General features: G+C 40.0%; 1 protein-coding gene across 2 annotated transcripts in view; it reads left to right on the forward strand.

Annotated features, from left to right (window-relative positions):
• Positions 1–20326, forward strand: part of Slc39a12 (solute carrier family 39 member 12) — a 95607-nt gene that overhangs the window by 64420 nt on the left and 10861 nt on the right. For both annotated transcript variants that reach the window (XR_003377550.1, XM_005354641.1), the window contains exons 10-12: positions 469–535; positions 5315–5473; positions 7487–7674. Coding sequence is in view for 1 of the 2 variants with exons in the window: in XM_005354641.1 (XP_005354698.1) it covers positions 469–535; positions 5315–5473; positions 7487–7674 (414 nt within the window). In the remaining variant the exon portion in view is untranslated. The remainder of the gene's footprint in view (positions 1–468; positions 536–5314; positions 5474–7486; positions 7675–20326) is intronic.

A 20326-nucleotide genomic window follows, 5' to 3' on the forward strand; every position in this document is an offset into this window, starting at 1 on the left:
GAGAGAGAGAGAGAGAGAGAGAGAGAGAGAGAGAGAGAGAGAGAGAGAGAGAGAGAGAGAGAGAGAATAACATAAGGCATTGGGTTTGTTTGGGTTTTTCTCTTCTAGCCAAAGCACACCATTCACTTATGGACTGAGAGATGAATTCAAGGACAGCCTTCAGGAGATGTGCCAAATTAGGTCAAGGACCATTTTCTAAACCTTTGTCTTTAGTAAAGGCTTATGTAACTTAAGGGTTTGAATGAATTACAGGCTAGCTCAGAAGGCTAGCTCTGTGAAGGCTACGGTTTTCTCCTACTACAAAGAATATGTTCTCCTCATAGACTTTGTTCTACTTTGTATGTTGTATATGTAAGCTGGAGTAGCAAAATAGCTTCCAAATGTCAATGTAACTCTTTAGATGTTTCAGGTTCCAACCAAATGTGACAGTTACTCACCTTTCATTAATTATATTTTAATCTGACATAGAAAGGCCCAGAAGATTCACAGACAGCTGAGCTACCCATTGGTGATGTGCCAACCTCCAACAGAAAATGTGAGTCTCAATTTTACAGTTAAAATTTAAATATAAAAGGTGACACAGAAAGCTATATCTGTTTTTAAACAAATGTGTCAAAAAGAGCATGATTGAATAGTGCATCTCTATTTCACGATGAAAAGGTTTGCAATAAGATCTTGGCAAATAGCCATTCTTGTCTGCCTTTTAAGAATACCACATGCCAATATTAACTTTATTCCATTCTTTACAATTGATTTCTTCAACTATTTAATGTCACTTTCTGAAATCTTCAATTAGTATATATACATTTGTATTTTCTATGGTTCTTCGGAAATCAGGCTTCGATGGTCTTCCAGACCTTTCATTCACTATTACTTTTGGAGGCAGAGTTACATTTTTATTTTCTCTCGTGATTCGTCTCATTTGCTGCACTGTCAATGAAATGGCAGCATCCCAGTCAGTGGCTTTGTGCACATCTTATTTATTTGCCTGATAATTAACTATCAATGTCTATTTCTATGATTTCTCCAGTTAACTAATTTCTGTTATTGGAAGAAAGATTTTATGTGAGATGGGGTCTCACCACTAGTCAAACTGTCCTGGAACTCTTTATGTAGGCCGGTTGACCTGTCACTCATGACAACCCTCCTGCCTCGGCCTCCCAAGTTCTGGGCATACAGTCATGAGCCATCATGCTTGATTTGTCTCTGTTATTTCTGAATTTCAGTTATGTATTTTATAAGTTCATTTTTCTTTCCTTAGTTTATGGATAATTGAAGTTTGTGTTTGGTGTGATTTTCATCAGTTGCTTTTATACCTGCCCTTTTCTAATTTTTGTTACTTTTCTGTAACAAAAGTGTCATAAATGTTTGAATGCTAGCCAGTCATGACTAGCTAGTCCAGTTCTACCATAGTAAATTAGGTGAGCAAGTATAAAAGTTATCATGAAACCCTTCTTATGTGCCAGGTTCTGTGGTAAACATTTAGTATGGATTACTTCACTTGATTCTCCCCTAGCACAATAAAGTTAAGAGTAAGTATCCCTAAGTTATACAAATGAAGAAACCAGTTGTTGGAGAGGTTACAAGGCTAGTGAGCCTCTAACATCCACGAGCAAAGAAAATGCTACTGTATCAAAATTTCCTTGTGGTCATTCATGCATACATAGATGGATTCTCTCAAGTTTTTATTCAAGATGTACTTTGGGGAGCTGAAGCTGCAGCTCAGTGGTAAAACATTTTCTTAGCATGTATATAATCCTGAATGTGATCACCAGCATGAACAAAATAGTCTGAAGCTGTGCTATGATTGAGGCTGTGTGTATGTACTGAAGAATAGAACAGGCATGTGTTCACTGTCTGTAGTTTGCCATGTAGCTTGGAATGTAAATACTAATAAGAATAAATACGTATTGCTACTATCAATATTACTATAACAGTACTTGCTTTGTTCTAGCTATACTGTCTTGTAATTTACTAATTTGATTTAAAAATATATAATTTCATATTCTTTACAATTCTGCTTCCAGGATGTTGTTTAATTCTTTTGTAAATATATTTTTAACTTTTTTTATATATGTGAATGTATTTTCTGCATGTATGTCTGTGCTCCTCATGAGTGAGGTGCTCTTAGTGGTCAGAGGAGGGTATCAGATCCCCTAGACCTGGAGTTAAAGATGGTTATGAGCCACTGTATAGGACCTGGGAAACAAAGTTGGGTCCTCTGGAAGAGTAGCTAGTGTTTGTAACTGCAGAGCCATCTCTACAAGAGGTCAAGGATACTATTTAATCTTTGTATAAATTTTAGTTCCAGTATGAATCTGGAATATTTGACACCTAGCAGGTCTATGTCAGACTTTGTTGGTTTTACTTTTGAAATAAAAGGGGGGGGGGATATGCCAAGTCAAATTAGGAGCAGAATGTAGAAACCACACGAGGGAGCAACAGCCTTTTCATGCAAATAATCCTCCCACTGCAGGTATCATGCATAACATACAAATGAACAGCGAACAAATCCAAATTAAAACACTCAGCTGCTGTTTGCCGGGAAAATACTGAGTTAGCTTTGACTTTGTGATCTGTTCTTTCATATTGCCTCATTGGTAGGGCTCAACTTTTCTTTCCAAAGACAGGATGTGAAAATCCTCTCCACAGTCTGATTTAAATAAACAAATCCACTAATCAGATTAGTTCTAGCCCATGCTCCATGGTGGAAAATCTCAGATAGTTCAGACATGTGTGATTCTGTGCCAGGAACATGAAAAAAGGTGAAATATTACATTTTGTTGTCAAGTATATTAAACCATCAGCAAATGCTATCTTCCATTAAATGAATGAATGATCTTGCTAAATATGCATAGGCGCATGGTGTGTAGCTTGTGGTTTGCATGCAAATGTTTATTTGCCTTGTGTCTTCTTACATTTCCATACTGTGACATTTATAAACCTGTAACCAGAGATAATAAAGTAATAGACAATGAAAATAGGCCATACAGTTTTCTAGAAAGGGTTAGAGCACAGAAAATCTTGCATTTGTATGCATTCTATTAGGATCAAACCTGCATGTAGGCATAAGGAAAACATAAGGCTTTATTTGTAGGCAGCTGTGCCTTAATATACCACTTTAAATTATATTATAAAAAGGAATTTGTTGTTGAAAACTGGCAGGAGCATCGAAGTGACACAGTGTCATTAGAGGCTGAGAACTTTCAGGCAGTGTTGGAGTGAACCTCCTGAATCAAAAAATTTGGTATTTATCCTGTGTGTTTATGATCACTTCCTGAACTTTCTCCAGTTTTAACAAAGGATTAAAAAAGTTAGTAAACCCTGAAAAAGGTGAAAATTTGTTCTATACTCTTCTTTTTCATATGGGAGATTAAACCTAGTCCCTCATACAGCCAGACAAGAACTCTACCACTGAATTATATAACCTGACACCTTAACTCAATTCTTGATATTTACAAACATGTCTGGGCTTTAGAATTTACATAGGCCATCTTTGTAGCACAGTTAATGCAGTTATCTCCTGCTTGAAAACAGGAACTTTGTTCATCACTTGTTTAAGTATACAGCGTGTCATCTCACTCACTGTCCTACTGCAAAATACAGCAGGACCTTTCGTTCTTGGGTCACAATTGGTCAATATCTGAGAAACTAACCTCTGCCTGTTTCCACCACTTATTCAGAAAACATTCTCAGTGATAGTGGCAGCAGCTTCTGCCTACACCGCTTCCACAGCATGTTTGAAGCAGAGGAATAAAGCTTTAGTCTGCGGTTATTGGTAAATGTCTATTCTTATTGACTAAAATAACCCAGGGAGCTTACTGTCAGAACACGTGTTATTCTCAAAGTACCTTTTTGGTTAGTTACTCAAATCTGTAACTAGGTTGAATTATGAAATTTTTAATAGAATTTTTTTCTATTAAAATGCAAGCCCATTATGATAATTTTTAACAACTACTAAGCAGATATTAAGCACAATAGAACATAGCCCTATGTAAAGAAAATGTCTCTTTATTTTGTTCAGTGTTTAGCTGGTCTGGTACTTAAAGTTATTTTGCAAAAAGACAATACAGTGAGTAATAGCTACAAAGATAATTTGGGAGCCAGAAAAGTTGATTGTGATTCCGTTTGCAGACACGGTTGGGGGGCAAAGAAGGCAGTTTAGGAGGGTCGTTAATCACAGTCAGGTCAGGCAGCGCAGTGATCTCATGATGACAGAAATTACACTGAGCAGACGGGTGCAGGAGCATCAGGGTCAGAGCAGCAGCTCTGGATGCTCATCAGTACGCCAGTGGTACCCCACAGGGAGAGTTGACTCGGTCCACGAACAGTGCTATGCTCTAACACATTTCCTTATGTGGGTAATTTATAGATGATAAAAATTTCTTTTCCAATGTCTGTAACATGAAAAGCCAAAGTCAAGGAGAGGCAAGGTCCCCCATTCTGGCTCACTGATGGTGTTTCCTCACTGTGCCCTCACATGGCAAGCAGGATAGAGCAGAAGCCCCAGCTCAACACCTAACAACTTCCCTAAGGCTCTACTTCCCCATAGCATCACATCAGAAAGTCAAGTTCCAACATATGAATGATGTGAGGGTCATCAGCACCGTGCATGCAGTTCTTAGGTTATCTTAGAATGCTTACAAAGACCATGGCAGGAAAGGCACTGGGAGCATTTTAGGGGGTTGTAGCACTGCTTTAGGGTTCATCTTTGACATGGGCATTAGTTACTTTTCTATTCCTGCGATAAAATGCCATGACCAAGACAACTTATAAAAGAAGACATTTCGTTGCACTTATGACTTCGGAGAGTTAGAGTCCATGATGGTGGAAGAAAAGCATGATGGCAGGAACAGCAGAAAGCTCATATCTCAAATCACAGTAGAAGGTAGAGGGGAGCACCCAGAATAAAACAAAGACTGTCCCCAGTGACACCTCCTCTAGAGGAGTCATGGCTTCCAACCGTTACCAGGGAATTTCACCAACTGGGGACCAAACATTCAAACATACGAGCCTGTGGGGTCCATTCTCATCCAAATCATCCTAGCTTAATTCAATTAAATGAAGAAACCAAGTATCAGCACATAATTTATTTTATGATTGGTCAAAGCAGTTAAAAAATATAATGATCATTTTGAGTTTATTGGGTACCACATTTCATTTCCTGTTCTGGCTTATCTTTAATTCTGAATATGACAGGGCTGTTTGATGAGGTGCAATGTAAGAATGTCAGGGCGAATGGGAAAGGTGCTGGGAGGGGAAGGAACCCGTGACATCTGTAGCTCTTTATTAATACTTCTCATTCCTTCTTTAGGCAAAACTGTCAGCTTATTGGCAATCATGATACTGCTTGGGGACAGCCTGCACAATTTTGCAGATGGCCTAGTAATAGGGACAGCCTTCTCCTCTTCATTGGAGTCAGGAGTAACCACAACAATTGCTATTTTGTGTCATGAAATTCCACATGAAATGGGTAAGTGTTCCCACTTCCTGAGGGTGTCCTAGTATACCCCCACCAATAGTTTGCTTGGCTTCTTCTCTAGACTTTAAAACAGAGAAACATTATATTTCAATCACTTTCAATTTTTAGTTTATTTAATTCATAAGCAAATCAAATCAAAACACAAACCAACCAACTAGGCAAACAAATACATTGACCTTTAGATAAAGCTTAAGAGGGTCCCTTATCTTCTTTCCCAGGGTCGAGAATCGTACCTCACATATTCCAGATAATTCAATACAGAAGAGAGTCATCCAGAGAAGTCTCATTCTAAAGAACTTTGGCAAAGTTCACAAAATCCTGCATGTTAATCATAGTAAACATGTTAAGAGAGAAATCATTGTGTCAGAAAATGGGCCTGTGAGATAAAACATCACTCAAATTAAAATAAAAACATGAGTTAACCCGATTAATACAGAATAATTAAAGCTCAGCATAAAATTGAAGCAACAGTTATATGGTATCAGATACACAGAGGACTTTTATTGTATAAAGTTAGTATCCAACCTTGTACACCAATCCCGAGGAACCAAGACTGAATAAAATAGAGATTTCAGAAACAGGGCTAGAATTAGTGCAGGGGGTGCTGCTTACATAGGTGGTCTATAGAGAGGGAGACCTCTACCCAATTAGCCTTTAATTGTCATTTTGACACAGCCTAGAGCCACCTCAGAAAGGTGCATACATTGAGGGACTGGCTAGAGGAGGTTGGTGTCCTGTAGGCATGGCTATGAGGGACTGTCTTCATTGATGGGCTAGGAGAGCCTAGCCCATGGTGGGCAGCACCATTCCCTGACAAGGTGGTCCTAAGCTGTGTAAGAAAGCTAGCTAAGTATGAAAGGAGTGCGTCAGCAAGCAGCATCCTTCCAAGGTCTTGATTGAGTTGCTGCTCTGACTTCCTCAGTGATGTACTGTGGCATGAAAATATAATACAAAATAAATCCTTTCCTCCCACAGGTTTTCAGCCAGAGTGTTTAATCAGAGCAAGAACGAAGAAAGTAGGACAGGCTCATTCTTTCTGCTTTCAATTTCAAGTTTGGGTTGTCCCATGGGTCAGCCATGCCCTCTTGTGATCAATCTCCATTCCCCAAAGTCCCATTACCAAGTTATTACTGACCCACTTTAGCTAAGGTCCTTTCTGAGTCCAGCGAAATTGAACTGTTCTGGGACTCAAACGCCATGGCCATGTGTTAAGCTACTGCACTAGTGGTGTGGTACTTGACCTTCAACCTCACATCATGGGGCCATGTAGCAGTGTGCGGCAGGCCAGTATGGTACCATCGTGAGCTATTTCTGGGACCGGTTATGCAATGGAATTCGTGAATAGAGCCCCACATGTAATCTCTATTCAATTTCAGCCTCTGTTTGGTGATGAGACTGAACACTAGACCGTCTAGATTTGCAGGTAAAATGTTCATCTTCTGGCACAGAGGTATGGAAAGAAGGGTATGCTCTGACTCTGATCATTGCATAAAAGCGTTTTCTAAAGAAAGGGCTCAATTCTCAAATCAGCATTTGAAGGATTTAAAAATCTCTAATTCAGCCGTCTTTCTCTTTCCTTACAATACACTCCAAGTAAGTAAGCCATAAAAGTCTGTATAGCATCACAAATTCCCCCAGCAAGGATCCAGACCAAAGCAACAACAGAAATGAACTAAGAAACTCCAGGCTAGAGGATACCTTCACTTGGCATTTTTCTGAGCTGAAAATGCTCAGAAAAAAGGGTATCAGAGACTGGAGAATGTGTCACAGACCTCTCTGGAAGGGCTATATTTAGGAAAAGAAATACATAGATTTTGAGCCTCAAATTAACTGGGCAGCGAGCCCCAGAGGTGTAGGTGGTTGTGTTTTACTAACTGATCATTCATCTTTACTTTCCAAATCAGTTCTGTTTGCTCAATTCAGAACCAACTAGTAGTACATTAATTTGTCAAAAGCATCTTCAAATAAGTGATGGTGACTTCCCCCTCCCTGCCCAAACTCCAGGAGACTTCGCTGTACTCTTAAGCTCGGGACTCTCCATCAGGACTGCCATCCTAATGAACTTTCTAAGTGCCCTGACTGCCTTCATAGGACTGTACATTGGTCTCTCCGTGTCTGCTGATCCATGTGTCCAAGACTGGATCTTAACAGTGACTGCTGGAATGTTCTTATATTTATCCTTGGTGGAGATGGTAAGATTTCTGGGTTTTCTATTTTGTTTTGCTAACACCAAAAATGTAAAAACCAATGAAAAACAAGGGAAAAAATCAACTAAAGGGAAGAGTAGTAGGAGCTGAAGAAGATAGATAGATAGATAGATAGATAGATAGATAGATAGATAGATAGATAGATAGATAAGTAAATACTCCCTGGAAGCCAAGAAAGCAAGTTGTAGGCAGAGGACACATCACTCATGACTCAGAAAATGCTGATGTTCTGACGGTGAGCTGAGAGGAAGGTGCCCTCTGTCATAGTCCTCAACTGGGCAACAGATCAGGGTCGCAAAGCTACATCTGTACAAAATGCCTAGACTTGTAGCTAAAATGGAAAGTTCTCTCACATAGCCATCCTGCCCATATAATGCACAACGGCTGAACCTACATTTGTCAGTAGATTCATAAATGTTGGACGTAGTTAACCAACCATATGCTCTAAAAATATGATTTTATTTTTGAATATGGAAGGACTTGTGAAGTAAGAAAGATTGTGATAGCTTTTGCTGTGTAAAACTGCAATATAATTTCTTAAGAGATCTTTGTTAATAATAATAAAACCTTGCTCACCAATTTTCATTCTCTATAATATTATTTAAAGAAAACAGACCCTGGAAAAATTTCCCCACTCTTCCTCTGCCCACTTCCTTGCTTGTTTCCTGCGTTCCCTCCTTCTATCCTCTTCTCTTTATTTTCTTGGTGGCTAGCATGCACAGAGCCCCAAGGTCAGTGCCCAGTACTACAAAAACTGGGCATGGTGATGCACACCTGTTACCCCAGCACTTAGGAGATGGAGGCAAATGATGAGGAGTTAAAATTTATCCTTGATGCATAAGCCTAAACTACAGGCCTTGTCTCAAAAACCAAAGCAAAAGTTTTTAGAGTAAAACATTAATTATCAACCCATCTTGTGAGTTAGAAGGCAGCAAAAAGAAAAAAAAAGAAAATAAATGAATGGTTAAGTCAGCCTGAACAAAAGCAACTTCTGTTATTCCCTGTATCCTGGAGAAGATAAAGCAAAATAAACAGCCTTGAAGGTGATTTGTGGAGCAGATCCTTAGGGATTGACTAGCGATGCGGCAGAACCAAGTTATTTACTGTCTAGGAAGTAAGTACAGAGAGCTGTTTCATGAGAAAAAATAAGGGAACAAGAAGTGGAGCTTCTACAACCAGAGGACCAGAGCATCCTGAAGGCAGATTTCAGAGAGGTTTCCATGGCAAGTGCCAAATTGAACCCTGTGCTTCTGAACTCTGGCAGCTTTTCTGAATTACTGAGAGTTAAGTGGACAAAGCCAACACCAGGCATGCTCTATGTTTACAGATGTTTAAAAAACATTATTTGCCATGCTAAGCAAACATTTTCATTTTGATAATGATGCTAAAAGTGGATCAAATGGTACCTCTGACCTCTGTCTCCCAACCCAAGGTCACCATCGCTCCCGTGTTCCTTCTGAGATAAGGAATCCAGATTTCTAACCTTTTCTAAGTTGGAAAACACACCACCACTTCCCATCAAATGATGTGAGCTCCCCATTGTTCAAAGGTTCTGTCGGTCTTCAATTTCACTTCTGAGCCTCCTGCTTCAGTGTTCTCTTGTCCTCTGTGGGTCAGTACAGTATTCCTTTGAAGGTCATTTTGTTTCTTCACCTAGATTGAATTGCTCGTGAAAGTATGATGAGTGTGTGTGTGTGTGTGTGTGTGTGTGTGTGTGTGTGCAAAGTCAATCCCTTTTCTTTGTTGGTTATATATTCCTCCAAGAAAGATCTGGGAAGATTATTTGTCCCATCTGTCGTGTGGCAGCCTAAGCTAATGCTGTCATTTTCATGCCTCTGTTTTTACTGTATATACATAAGGGTAAGGAGAGAGCAAGGTGGCTGAGAGCTTAGGCGAGCCCAGCTAGCATAAATTTTGACCTTACTGCAACTCACCATTGGCCAATGAGAAGCCAGCTTCCTGGCAAGAAGACAGGAAAGAAAATCCTGTGAATTTCCTGGGGCGGCTTCTAAAATCCAGGTCGCTTGCTCTCACGGCCCTCAGAGTAAATTCTAAACAAATACAGCTCTTTCACATAGCAGCGACTTTAACTGTTGCTGTTCTCTGGAGCTGTGCCAAAGAAAATAGTCTGTCATTTAAAAAGAGGAGCGCATGGCTCCGAGACTGTGTAACAACAAAGAAAAGAAATGAGAGAAACAGAAGGGTTGAGGGATTATTTTAGGGTAGCGTAGTTCGCTAATCACCAGGCACCTTCCAGGGAAAGTTAATGTGAAAAGAGAAGCTATGTGTTTGGCTTTTTGTTTCAAAGAAATGGAACTCCTAAAGAGAAGGGACTGTGGGCAAGAAGGGGCCATTAGCAATGGGGTCAAGTTAGAAGAACTTCTTCCCTAGGGAAAACTGCCAGCCTTCATTCTCCCAAGAGGGGTGGCCTTATACAAATACATGGACTGCAAGTTGTGTTCAGTCCTTTCTAAAAGACATGAAGGGCTCTGTGTGGCCAGGGAAGAATCAACATTCTGGTATGAAGACTGGTGTCCCAACTGGATTTTCCTCAAAGAAAGGACAAAAAAATTACATGAGAATAATTCATTTAGGACGAGACCCAGAGCAAAGAGCAGGAGGAGGGAGCCAGAGAATGAGACAATTCATCAGAACAGGGCTTCTATTAAGTTGATGGCTGCATGTTCCACCACCCAGAACCTTCTGAAGCTTAAAGCATGCCTTATAGGTCCTTTTACCTGAGACAGGAAGGAGGCTCTCTGTCTGTCTCTGTCTTTCTATCTCTCTGTCTCTCCATCTCTCTGTTGCACTTTCTTTCTCTTCTCTCTTTCTGTCTCTGTCTCTCCATCTCTGTGTGTGTGTTGGAGGTCAGAAGTCAACCTCAGGTGTTATTCCTCAGAAAGAGTCTATCTTGATTTTGTGGCAGGGTCACTCACTGGAAGCTGGGGCTCACTGATTAGGCTAAGTTGGCTGGATAGCAAGGGCTGTACCTGTCTATGCCTCCCAATGCTTGGATCACAAGTGCACACCTCTGCACCTGACTTCTATATGGGTACTAAGGATGGCACTTAGGTGCTAGGCTTGGGCGGCAAGCATTTCGCCAATGGGGTTTCCCCTCAGCTTTGAAAGAAGGTGTGATTTGTGGGCCTTTCTCCCATTGCCCAGAGATATTTATATTGGCCTTCTACACTTCTGCACCTGAATGACAAAGTTGTTTCTACAGAAAGCCCAAAGCCATGACATCAAGAACCCAGGACAGAGGGAGGGATGAGTGTAGGAGCAGAGCAAGGAACTGTGCAAGGCTAACCATGCTCTGGGATCTCGGCTGCAGTGCTTGGACAGGAGATGGGGCTGGGGGAGGATGAAGTGTGACAAGTAAAATCCATCAACAGGGTCCCCGTCTCCTTCATTTTAACTTCAAGTTCCATCTATCTCAAGGTTTCTCTCTGGTAGCAGCCAGCCAAGGCGTCCACTAAGACTTAACACACACACACACACACACACACACACACACACACACACACACACACACACGTCACAAAAAGCGCAAGACGCTGCTCTTGAGGTCCTGTGTGCTACTTACCTTTTTATTCTTCCAGAATACACACTTCTTTCTTATTACTTCCATACAGCGTGTGGGCCAGTTCGGGTTCCCTTCTGGGTAAAAGGCACAATCCAGGTATCACTGAGCGGTCTGAGCCTTTATCATTACCCTAATGTTTCCTTTAGTGGCCTGCTCACTACTGGTGGACAGAGATGGCCAAGGGAGGCTCCAAGGAGTCTCCCAGTTTGTGGGTAGATTATTTCTAGCAGAAGCCCAGGCTGCTTACAGTGGTCAGCAATGAGTACTCCCATCACCATAGTAACTTCGAGCTACTTTATGAATTCCCCAGATGTTCAAATTGTAGTCATAGCTTCCAGTTCATTGGGATCTGCTACTCTGCTTTCAGAAACAGTCTCTGGCTTGGTGCTAGGTTTATAGGAGCAGGAAACACAAACCTAACAAACGGAGAAACCAACAGTAACAGAGGTATGAGAAGTTATGATTGGTTGTTGCTGCATCTGTGATAATTTCTAGTATTTTCTTCTTTATGCTTTGAATGTAATTTTTTCTTTATTTTCTTATTTTATGAGGCAGAGTGTAATATCTATCATGGGTTTTAACTTCTCTTTTCTAATACTAGCATGTAAAGCTATCAATTTGCCCATGAAGTTTCTCTCCAGACTCCCATGTATTGTGTACTTTCAGTGTGCTCCTTTGGAATTTTCCGTGTAATTTGTTTTCTTATTGTCACATGTATTATGTATAAATATACTGTCTAAGCAATATTTAGAATTAAATGCCTTTCAGTTGCCCTTTTAATGAACTACATTTTTAGGACAGGCATGTTTTCTTATGTTAGTGCAGAGGACTGTTTGGAGACTTTTATATCACACAGTCCATTTTGGTGAGTTAGTTATTAGATACAGGGTTCTGTGAGCATCACTTAAGTTGACTTGATTAGTAGTATGGGTCATATTTTCAAATTAATTCCTGATTTCTCTCACTGGCTCAATGCTTGATTCTCAGTTCCTGTCTGTAGGTTTGCCTGCTTCTTCTCTTAGTTTTGTTGATGTTGCTTTATGTGTCTGGGCTTCTGCCATTTGCTACCTATATATCTGAATATTTTCTTTGTCACTTTAGGCTGCTATGACAAAATGCCTCAGTCTAGGTGGACTGAGAAATAGAAATGTAACTATCACAGCTGGACATCCTGGGGAGTCTGAGATCAATTTTTTAGCCTATTTGGTCCCCAAGAAAGCATTCTTCTTGGTTTTCAGATCAATGTCTTCTTGCTATGTCCTCATGTGGGATGGGACATTGAATGGGAATTGGAGAATTTCAATCTCTCATCTCATACAGTGGTTCGAATTCTGCCACAATGAGCTCACACTCGTGACCTAATTAATTTTTGATGTGGTTTTAACATGGTGTGTGTGCCTCAGGTTCATATATTAACTGCTTTGTTCACAGCTAAGTTGGATGATGTGAGCGGTGCCAGGACCTTTAAGAGATGAATCTTGACTCTAGGAAGTAAGATACTCAGGCATGTCTTTGAAAGGTTCTTGCCCCTTTTTATCCCTTATCCCCTCTCTTCCATAGTCCTGTCCATCGTGAGGTGAAAAACTCCATGATGGTTGCCTCAGCATGGACCCAGAATCACAGAACCAAGTGTCCATGGGATTAACCCTTTAAACTCTGAGCTAAAACAGGTCTTTCCTCTCTAGAAGTTTTCAGTGTTGGATATTTTGTTTACAGTTGTAGAAAAGCAGATGATAGGCATCTCAAACTTGATCTTCAAATACTTTTATAGTATGTATTGGGGTATTGACCAATAAGTTCTTGGGAGACTACACCTAATTCACTCATATCTCTGGTGAATTGACATTTCCACCACCTCTATCTGGGAAAATCCTTGGCTTTATGCCTGTTTTCCTTAACTGTTTCTGGGGTGTCCTTTCTGTCTTTGTAACTTTTACTCACCTTAAGAGAGATAAGTGGTACAGCTCAGGTAGCATGTTTGATGGGGAGGACCTAGCAGAAGAGTCTGACATAAGTAACAATCTTTGATTATTATCCATTTATCTTGATTATTAAAGTTCTCCAAAACATTAAAACAATTGTGCTTTGACAATTTCATACATATATATATGTGACAGTTTTATATATGATATATGGAAGTTTTAACAAATGTACATAATACATAATTTTATACAAGAATATTTGACAATTTCACACATTTAACACATATATAATTATATTAGTCAGATTTCTCTAGAGGAACAGAGCCTATAGAATGAATTTATATACTCTGCATCTATCTATCTATCTATCTATCTATCTATCTATCTATCTATCTATCTATCTATCATCTATCTATCACATTTGTTAGAATGGTTCACAGGGGTGATCAGCTTATCTAAAAGTCTAACAATGGCTATCTACCAATGGAAGTGTCAAGAATCCAATAGTTATTAAGTTCATAAGGCTGGATGTCTCAGCTGGTGTTCTGTATAGACTGGACTTCTAAAGAAGTAGGCTCTAATGCCAGTGAAGATTTGCCCATGACAACAAGCAGGCAGAGTGAAACCCTCTTTCTTCCATGTCCTTTAAGTAGGCTAACATAAGACGATGTGGTCTACATTAAAAGTGGATCTTCCCACCTCAAAAGATCCAGATAAAAATAGATCTTCCCAGCCGGGCGGTGGTGGCGCACGCCTTTAATCCCAGCACTTGGGAGGCAGAGGCAGGAGGATCTCTGTGAGTTCGAGACCAGCCTGGTCTACAAGAGCTAGTTTCAGGACAGGCTCCAAAACCACAGAGAAACCCTGTCTCGAAAAACCAAACAAAAAAAAATAGATCTTCCCACTTAAATTGATTTAATTAATGAAAACATCGCTGGCAGGTGTACTCAGGCACTTGAGTTTTAGTTAATTCCAGATGTAGTCCAGTTGACAACCAAGAGTAGCCATCAAAATAATATTTGACAATTTCTTACATATATAATAGTTGATACTTCTAAGGATGGTTTATGTGACTTTATATATATATATATATGTTATATTATAGTCGTACTATTTTTCTACCTTCTCATCTTTCTCCTACCTCCACTACTTTCCTCCCACATTGTACCCATGCCACTTTCATTTCTTTTTGTTTTGTTTTTCCTTTGTGACCCGTTAGTTTTAATCAAGAGCATTCATGTAGGCATGTTCTGAAGCCATCCACTGGAGGACTCATTAGTGACTATATCACTGAAGACAATGACTTTTTTCCCCCAACAACGTTGGATAGTCATTAGGTCCCTTGGGTAATATAGGGGCCCCATGACCCCCTCCCCCATTTCTGGTGCTTGCTGGCTTTGTTTTATGTATGTCCTATGTGGGCAACCACAGCTAACCTGAGTTTATGAGTGCCATAGCCATGCCATACTCATAAGACAGCATTTTATAGCCTCTTCCTATCATGCAGATCTTTTATTCTTTCTGTCCTTTTTCTTAATGCTCCCTGAATCTTGGAGGAGGGATATGATGTTGACTAAAGTTTTTATCCTGTCCCGTTCCCACAGTTGTTAAGTCCCAAGAAACCACAAAGAGATCTATGTTAGTTATAAACAGATTGACCCATTAGCTCAGGCTTCTTATTAACTCTTATAACTTATATTAGTCCTTTACTTTTGTCTATGTTTGCCACATGGCTCAGTACCTTATTCAGCAAGGCAGTTACAATATGGGTGTCCAGTTTAATCATGAGCAGTCAGTAGTGGCCAGTTCTCAGCATTCTGACCAGTCATGAATTTTAGCATTAGATCCCGTTTTATACAACTTTTCTTTTTTTAATTAAATGTTTTTAATAAAAATTTCCGCCTCCTCCCCACCTCCCTTTTCCTTTCCCCTCCCCCCACTCCCCACACCCCATTCCTCTCCTCCTCCCTCTCCAGTCCAAAGAGCAGTCAGGGTTCCCTGTCCTATGGGCAGTCCAAGGTCCTCCCCCCTCCATCCAGGTTTAGGAAGGTGAGCATCCAAACGGCTAGGCTCCCACAAAGCCAGTACATGTAGTAGGATCAAAACTCAGTGCCATTGTCCTTGGCTTCTCAGCAGCCCTCATTGTCCACCATATTCAGTGAGTCTGGTTTTATCCCATGCATTTTCAGTCCCTGTCCAGCTGGTCTTGGTGATCTCCTAATAGATCAGGCCCATCATCTCAGTGGGTTGGTGCCCCCCTCGCGGTCCTGACTTCCTTGCCATGTTCTCCCTCCTTCTGTTCCTCATTGGGACCTTGGGAGCTCTGTCCATTGCTCCAATGTGGGTCTCTGTCTCTATCTCCATCCATCGCCAGATGAAGGTTCTATGGTAATATGCAAGATATTCGGTAGTATGGCTATAGGATCGGGCCATTTCAGGCTCTCTCTCCTCAGCTGCCCAAGGACCTAGTGGGGTACATCTCTCTGAATCCCTGGGAACCCCTTTAGAGTTAAGGCTCTTGCCAACCCTAAAATGGCTCCCTTAATTAAGATATATACTTTCCTGCTCCCATATCCATCCTTCCATTATCCCAACCGTCCCATTTCCCCCAAGTTCTCCCTATCCTCCCCTTCACACTTTTCTCTCCCCATCTCCCCTTTCCCATCCCACCCCACCCCCCAGTTCCCAAATTTTTGCCCAGCAATCTTGACTACTTCCAATATCCAGGAGGATAACTATATGTTTTTCTTTGGGTTCACCTTCTTATTTAGCTTCCCTAGGATCACGAATTATAGGCTCAATGTCTTATATTTATGGCTAAAAACCAATTATGAGTGAGTGCATCCCATGTTCATCTTTTTGGGTCTGGGTTACCTCACTCAGGATAATGTTTTCTATTTCCATCCATTTGCATGCAAAATTCAGGAAGTCATTGTTTTTTACCGCTGAGTAGTACTCTAATATGTATAAATACAACTTTTAAAATGATTTTTTTTAAAAAATTATATACATTGTTGTTTTACCTGTATGTGTGAGAGTCATTGAACTCCCTGGAACTGGAGTTACAGACAATTGTGAGCTGCCATGTGGGGATTGAATCCATGTTCTCTGGAAGAGCAGCCAGTACTCTTAAACACTGAGCCATCTGTCCAACGCGACCTGTTTGCTGTAAATAGAAGGTTTTTTTTTTTAAATTAATACCTAGGATAGCTTAAGTCTATTGATATAGAAAATTTGACAACCCATCCTTATAGTAAACAACTCCTAGTGCTGATAAATTCCCCCATCTATGGGTCTTTGTGATCAGGTGTTCTGCACAACACGTGAGCTCCTATGGAGCAGTCAGTACTCAGATCCAACCAGAAATACGTTGGTTTCCTCTATATTGATCATGCTATTATTGCACCAATAAGAAGTTTTTGCTTTGCAATTTGGTATTGTAGTACACAAGGGCTAATATTGGGGAAGACCATTGCTAGCTCTTCTTTCCCACATGTCCACATAACAATGTTTATCACTTATAGAGGTTAGCCATAAGGCAGAAAGCTTCTAGTTCAGTTCTGCAACCATGATGCGGGATATCTTCAGAGATAGACTATAATCTTCTACTTCCGGTAGACAACTAATGATAATAACCATATCCCATAGAACTTTTTGTGGACAGGGGGTTCTGTGCCCTTCCTAGCCAACTACTCCTAGGGAAGTATCCTATATCTGGCACTGGGATTTTCATTTCATAAATCATGGATTCTGGAATCAGTACTATTCATACATGCATGGTACTTTCACACAAAGTCTTTCTTTTAAGCCAACTGTTTTAAACTATCTTATAAAGTACGAGTTTCCATATGGCTTTTTCATGCATCCTTAGTTTCTCTTCACTACCTTCCCATGCTCCATATTTTTCTCGTTTCTGTTTATACCTAACCATCCCCAGTATTCTTTTCCTCTATTTTCATAGTACATGTGCTCCAAATATTAATTATAATTAGAAATTAGATCTATTGATCTGATGACTTTTTCACAATCCTGTGTTTGCCACAAATATTTTATGAATATATATATATATTCATATATATATATATAGAATATAAAATATTCTATGAAAGCCTAATCTGGAGGAGCCTTGACTATGTTAACTAATGTCAAAAGGGACTTGGAAATGCTATTGAACTTTAAACATTTGAAAATGAGTCTTGGAAATAGGAATCCATGATCTGGCTATGATCAGGGGGAAAAAAAGCTAAAATGATGAAACAAAGGTCAGAGATATGTAGCCCTGCTGGCTTTAAAGATAGAGTAGAAGCCCGGAGCCCAGGAACATGGGTGCTCCCTAGTCTAGAAGATGGAAAGGACAAGAAAATTGACTCTCCTCCAAAGTTTTAGAAAGGAGTCCAGCCCTGAGGGCACAAGAATTTTAGCCTGGCAATACTCACGCTTAAATTGGGAGTCACAGAACCATATGATAGTACATTCTTACTGTTTCAAGGCACCCAGTTTGTGGTCATCTGTTAGTAGCAGCTGTTGAAAACTAATCCATCCCTTGCTATCAATTCGTGTTTGAATGTAATTGAAAATGGAGACAGCTTTGTAAACGCATCTTTTTCTGTCTGAGAAACTAAAATCCCTCTGAGAAAATTCTCAGAATTGAAAGTGCACTGATTTCTCAGACTCAGCATCTCTCAGTTTAATAAGTTGCTTGGATGTGAGGAAGAGTAGTTTGGATAGAGAGGCTTCATTTTTAGCAAATATCATGTATTCTATATTGCATAAATTAGTGAATTTTTAAAGACATACATGGTTATGCCAGGGAAAGTTTATTTCTGGAGCTGAGGCAAAGTCTCAAACCTTCAGGCATTTTTCCTAAGGTTTTAGATCCTGCAGACAGTTTCTATAGCAACAAGTGAGTAGAATCCTCAAGGGACTGCCTGCACTGTCACTGGAGATGTCTCTGGAATTGGGGGAGCTGGACCACTGCCCAGGGTCCACTGTGTCAATAGAACTCTAGTGGCTGTTGGAAAGCTCAAACTCTCTGAGGTGGCAGGGCTGAAGGAAGTAAAAATAAGAGTTTAGGTACCATTTCCATGAAAATCCTTGGCAAATCAGTCAAAGATGGAGGCAGTTCTTCATAGCTGTAGTTTCAGTAGTTAGGAGTCAGTTAACCACAGACCAGGGATCCCAGGAAAGAATTCCATCTGCACTGGACATAGGTATCTCTCTTGTCATTGTTCTCCAAAGAGTGCAAAATAACAGTTATTTGTATGTTGTCTGCTCTATGTCAGTTCTCTCTATATCTGCTCTCTACACAGTTGATTTACAGTATAGAGGAGGATATATATCGATAATATGCAGTTATTGAGTTACTTAATGTAAGGGGCATCTTCAAGTTCTGGCATTAGAGAGAATTCCTGGCATAAGTGTCTCCTGGATGCTGAAGAATAACTATATGCCCAGTTTTCTATCCCAACCCCCTACACACCCACCACCCACCAATCACTATACCACAGTTTTTAAAATCATTTTCTCTGCCCTCACCACACAATTTTTTGGATGTTTCTTTTCAATAGCTCATCCTTTTCAAGACTATCAACAGTTTTCCATTAAAAGTATGTCTCACATAATAACAGATGAAGAAAAGCCACAGGGAAGGGCATTGTTTAGAGGAATTTACTGGGTTACTACTAACAAACTCAAGAAAGTGACATCACAGTCAGAGTTTGTCTTGCTACATTTTCCAGTTTCCAGGGAATGTTCTCTGTGAAAGGAAGGTACAGAATATTTTGAATTTGAACCTTTAAACCAATGCAAAAATGTGAAAAAGGAAGACTGGCTATTACACTCAGCTAGTAACCCGACTGCTGGTAATTTTCTAGGCTGCTTCATGACTGCAACAGCTCAGCAAATGTCGCACTTACGGTTACGGTACAAATGTTACATGTAGAGTTACTGCCGCACCGTTTCAACATAGGGAATCTGATGAGAGGAATATGAAGTAGACACATGTCTGGTCTGCACTTCTAATCATGTGACTACAAAAATGAACTGGATTCTATGTTTTTAGGCTTTTCATTTAATTGTATCCTTAACATTATTTTATTTTACTTTATTTGTGTGTATATTAGGTTCATGTTTATTTGTGCAGGTATCATATATTTCATATATATGCATGCACACATAGAGACCAGAGATCAACTTTGAATATGTCTTCTTTTGTTATCCTCACACACATACGCATGTGTGCATGCACACACACACATACATTCAAATATATGTATGTATGTATATATATGTGTGTGTGTATATATATATACATACATACATACATACATACATACATACAACTTTCCCAGTTTATTTAGTATTACTTGTCTATATGTGATTTCAGGACTGATCCCATGGGATTGGATAACCAATTAGAGACCTCTTCTTGCGGAACTCAATTTCTCCTGCTCTAAGCAGTTGTTTTGTCTATAGCTCTTTGTCACTTTACTTTTTGATACAGTCTCTCCCTGGAGCCTGGGGCTCTCTGATAGGCTTGGGTGACTGGCTATGGAACCCTAGGAATCTGCCTGCCTTTGATTCACCAATGCTGACAGTATACACAAGTATCAGTACATAAAGTTGTTTATCTGAGTGCTGGGGATAGAACTGTGGTCCTAAAACTTGACTGGTGGCCACTTTACCAGCTGAGCCATTTTCAACCTACCATCCCTTCCTTACCTTTTATTTCATTGAGCTTTATTACTTAAGAGAAATGCAATGAAATTCATTATCTATCACCACCAGGTTGTCTGATACTATAAACCCTTTCAGATCTGTAAGAAATAGTAAATTTTTTTGCTAGAAGTTTGACAATATGTAAGCATAATCCTATTGGCTGTTATCCATCCATAGGAAGTGAAATTTTAAGGGAGTGTAAGGTAGCTTTTATGTTGCCAGAGGTTTCTGTCCTGCCCAGTCCCACAGCCATTCAGTCCCAAAGAAAACACACAGAGGCCCACATTATTTATAAACTGATTGGCCTATTAGCCCAGGCTTCTTATTAACTCTTTCTTGCATCTTAAATTAGCCCATAATTCTTGTCTGTTTTAGCCACGTGGCTTGGTACCTTTTATCAGTGAGGCATTCTCAT

Source organism: Microtus ochrogaster, chromosome 16 (assembly GCF_000317375.1).
Source record: "Microtus ochrogaster isolate Prairie Vole_2 chromosome 16, MicOch1.0, whole genome shotgun sequence".
Classification (NCBI taxonomy): Eukaryota; Metazoa; Chordata; class Mammalia; order Rodentia; family Cricetidae; genus Microtus; species Microtus ochrogaster.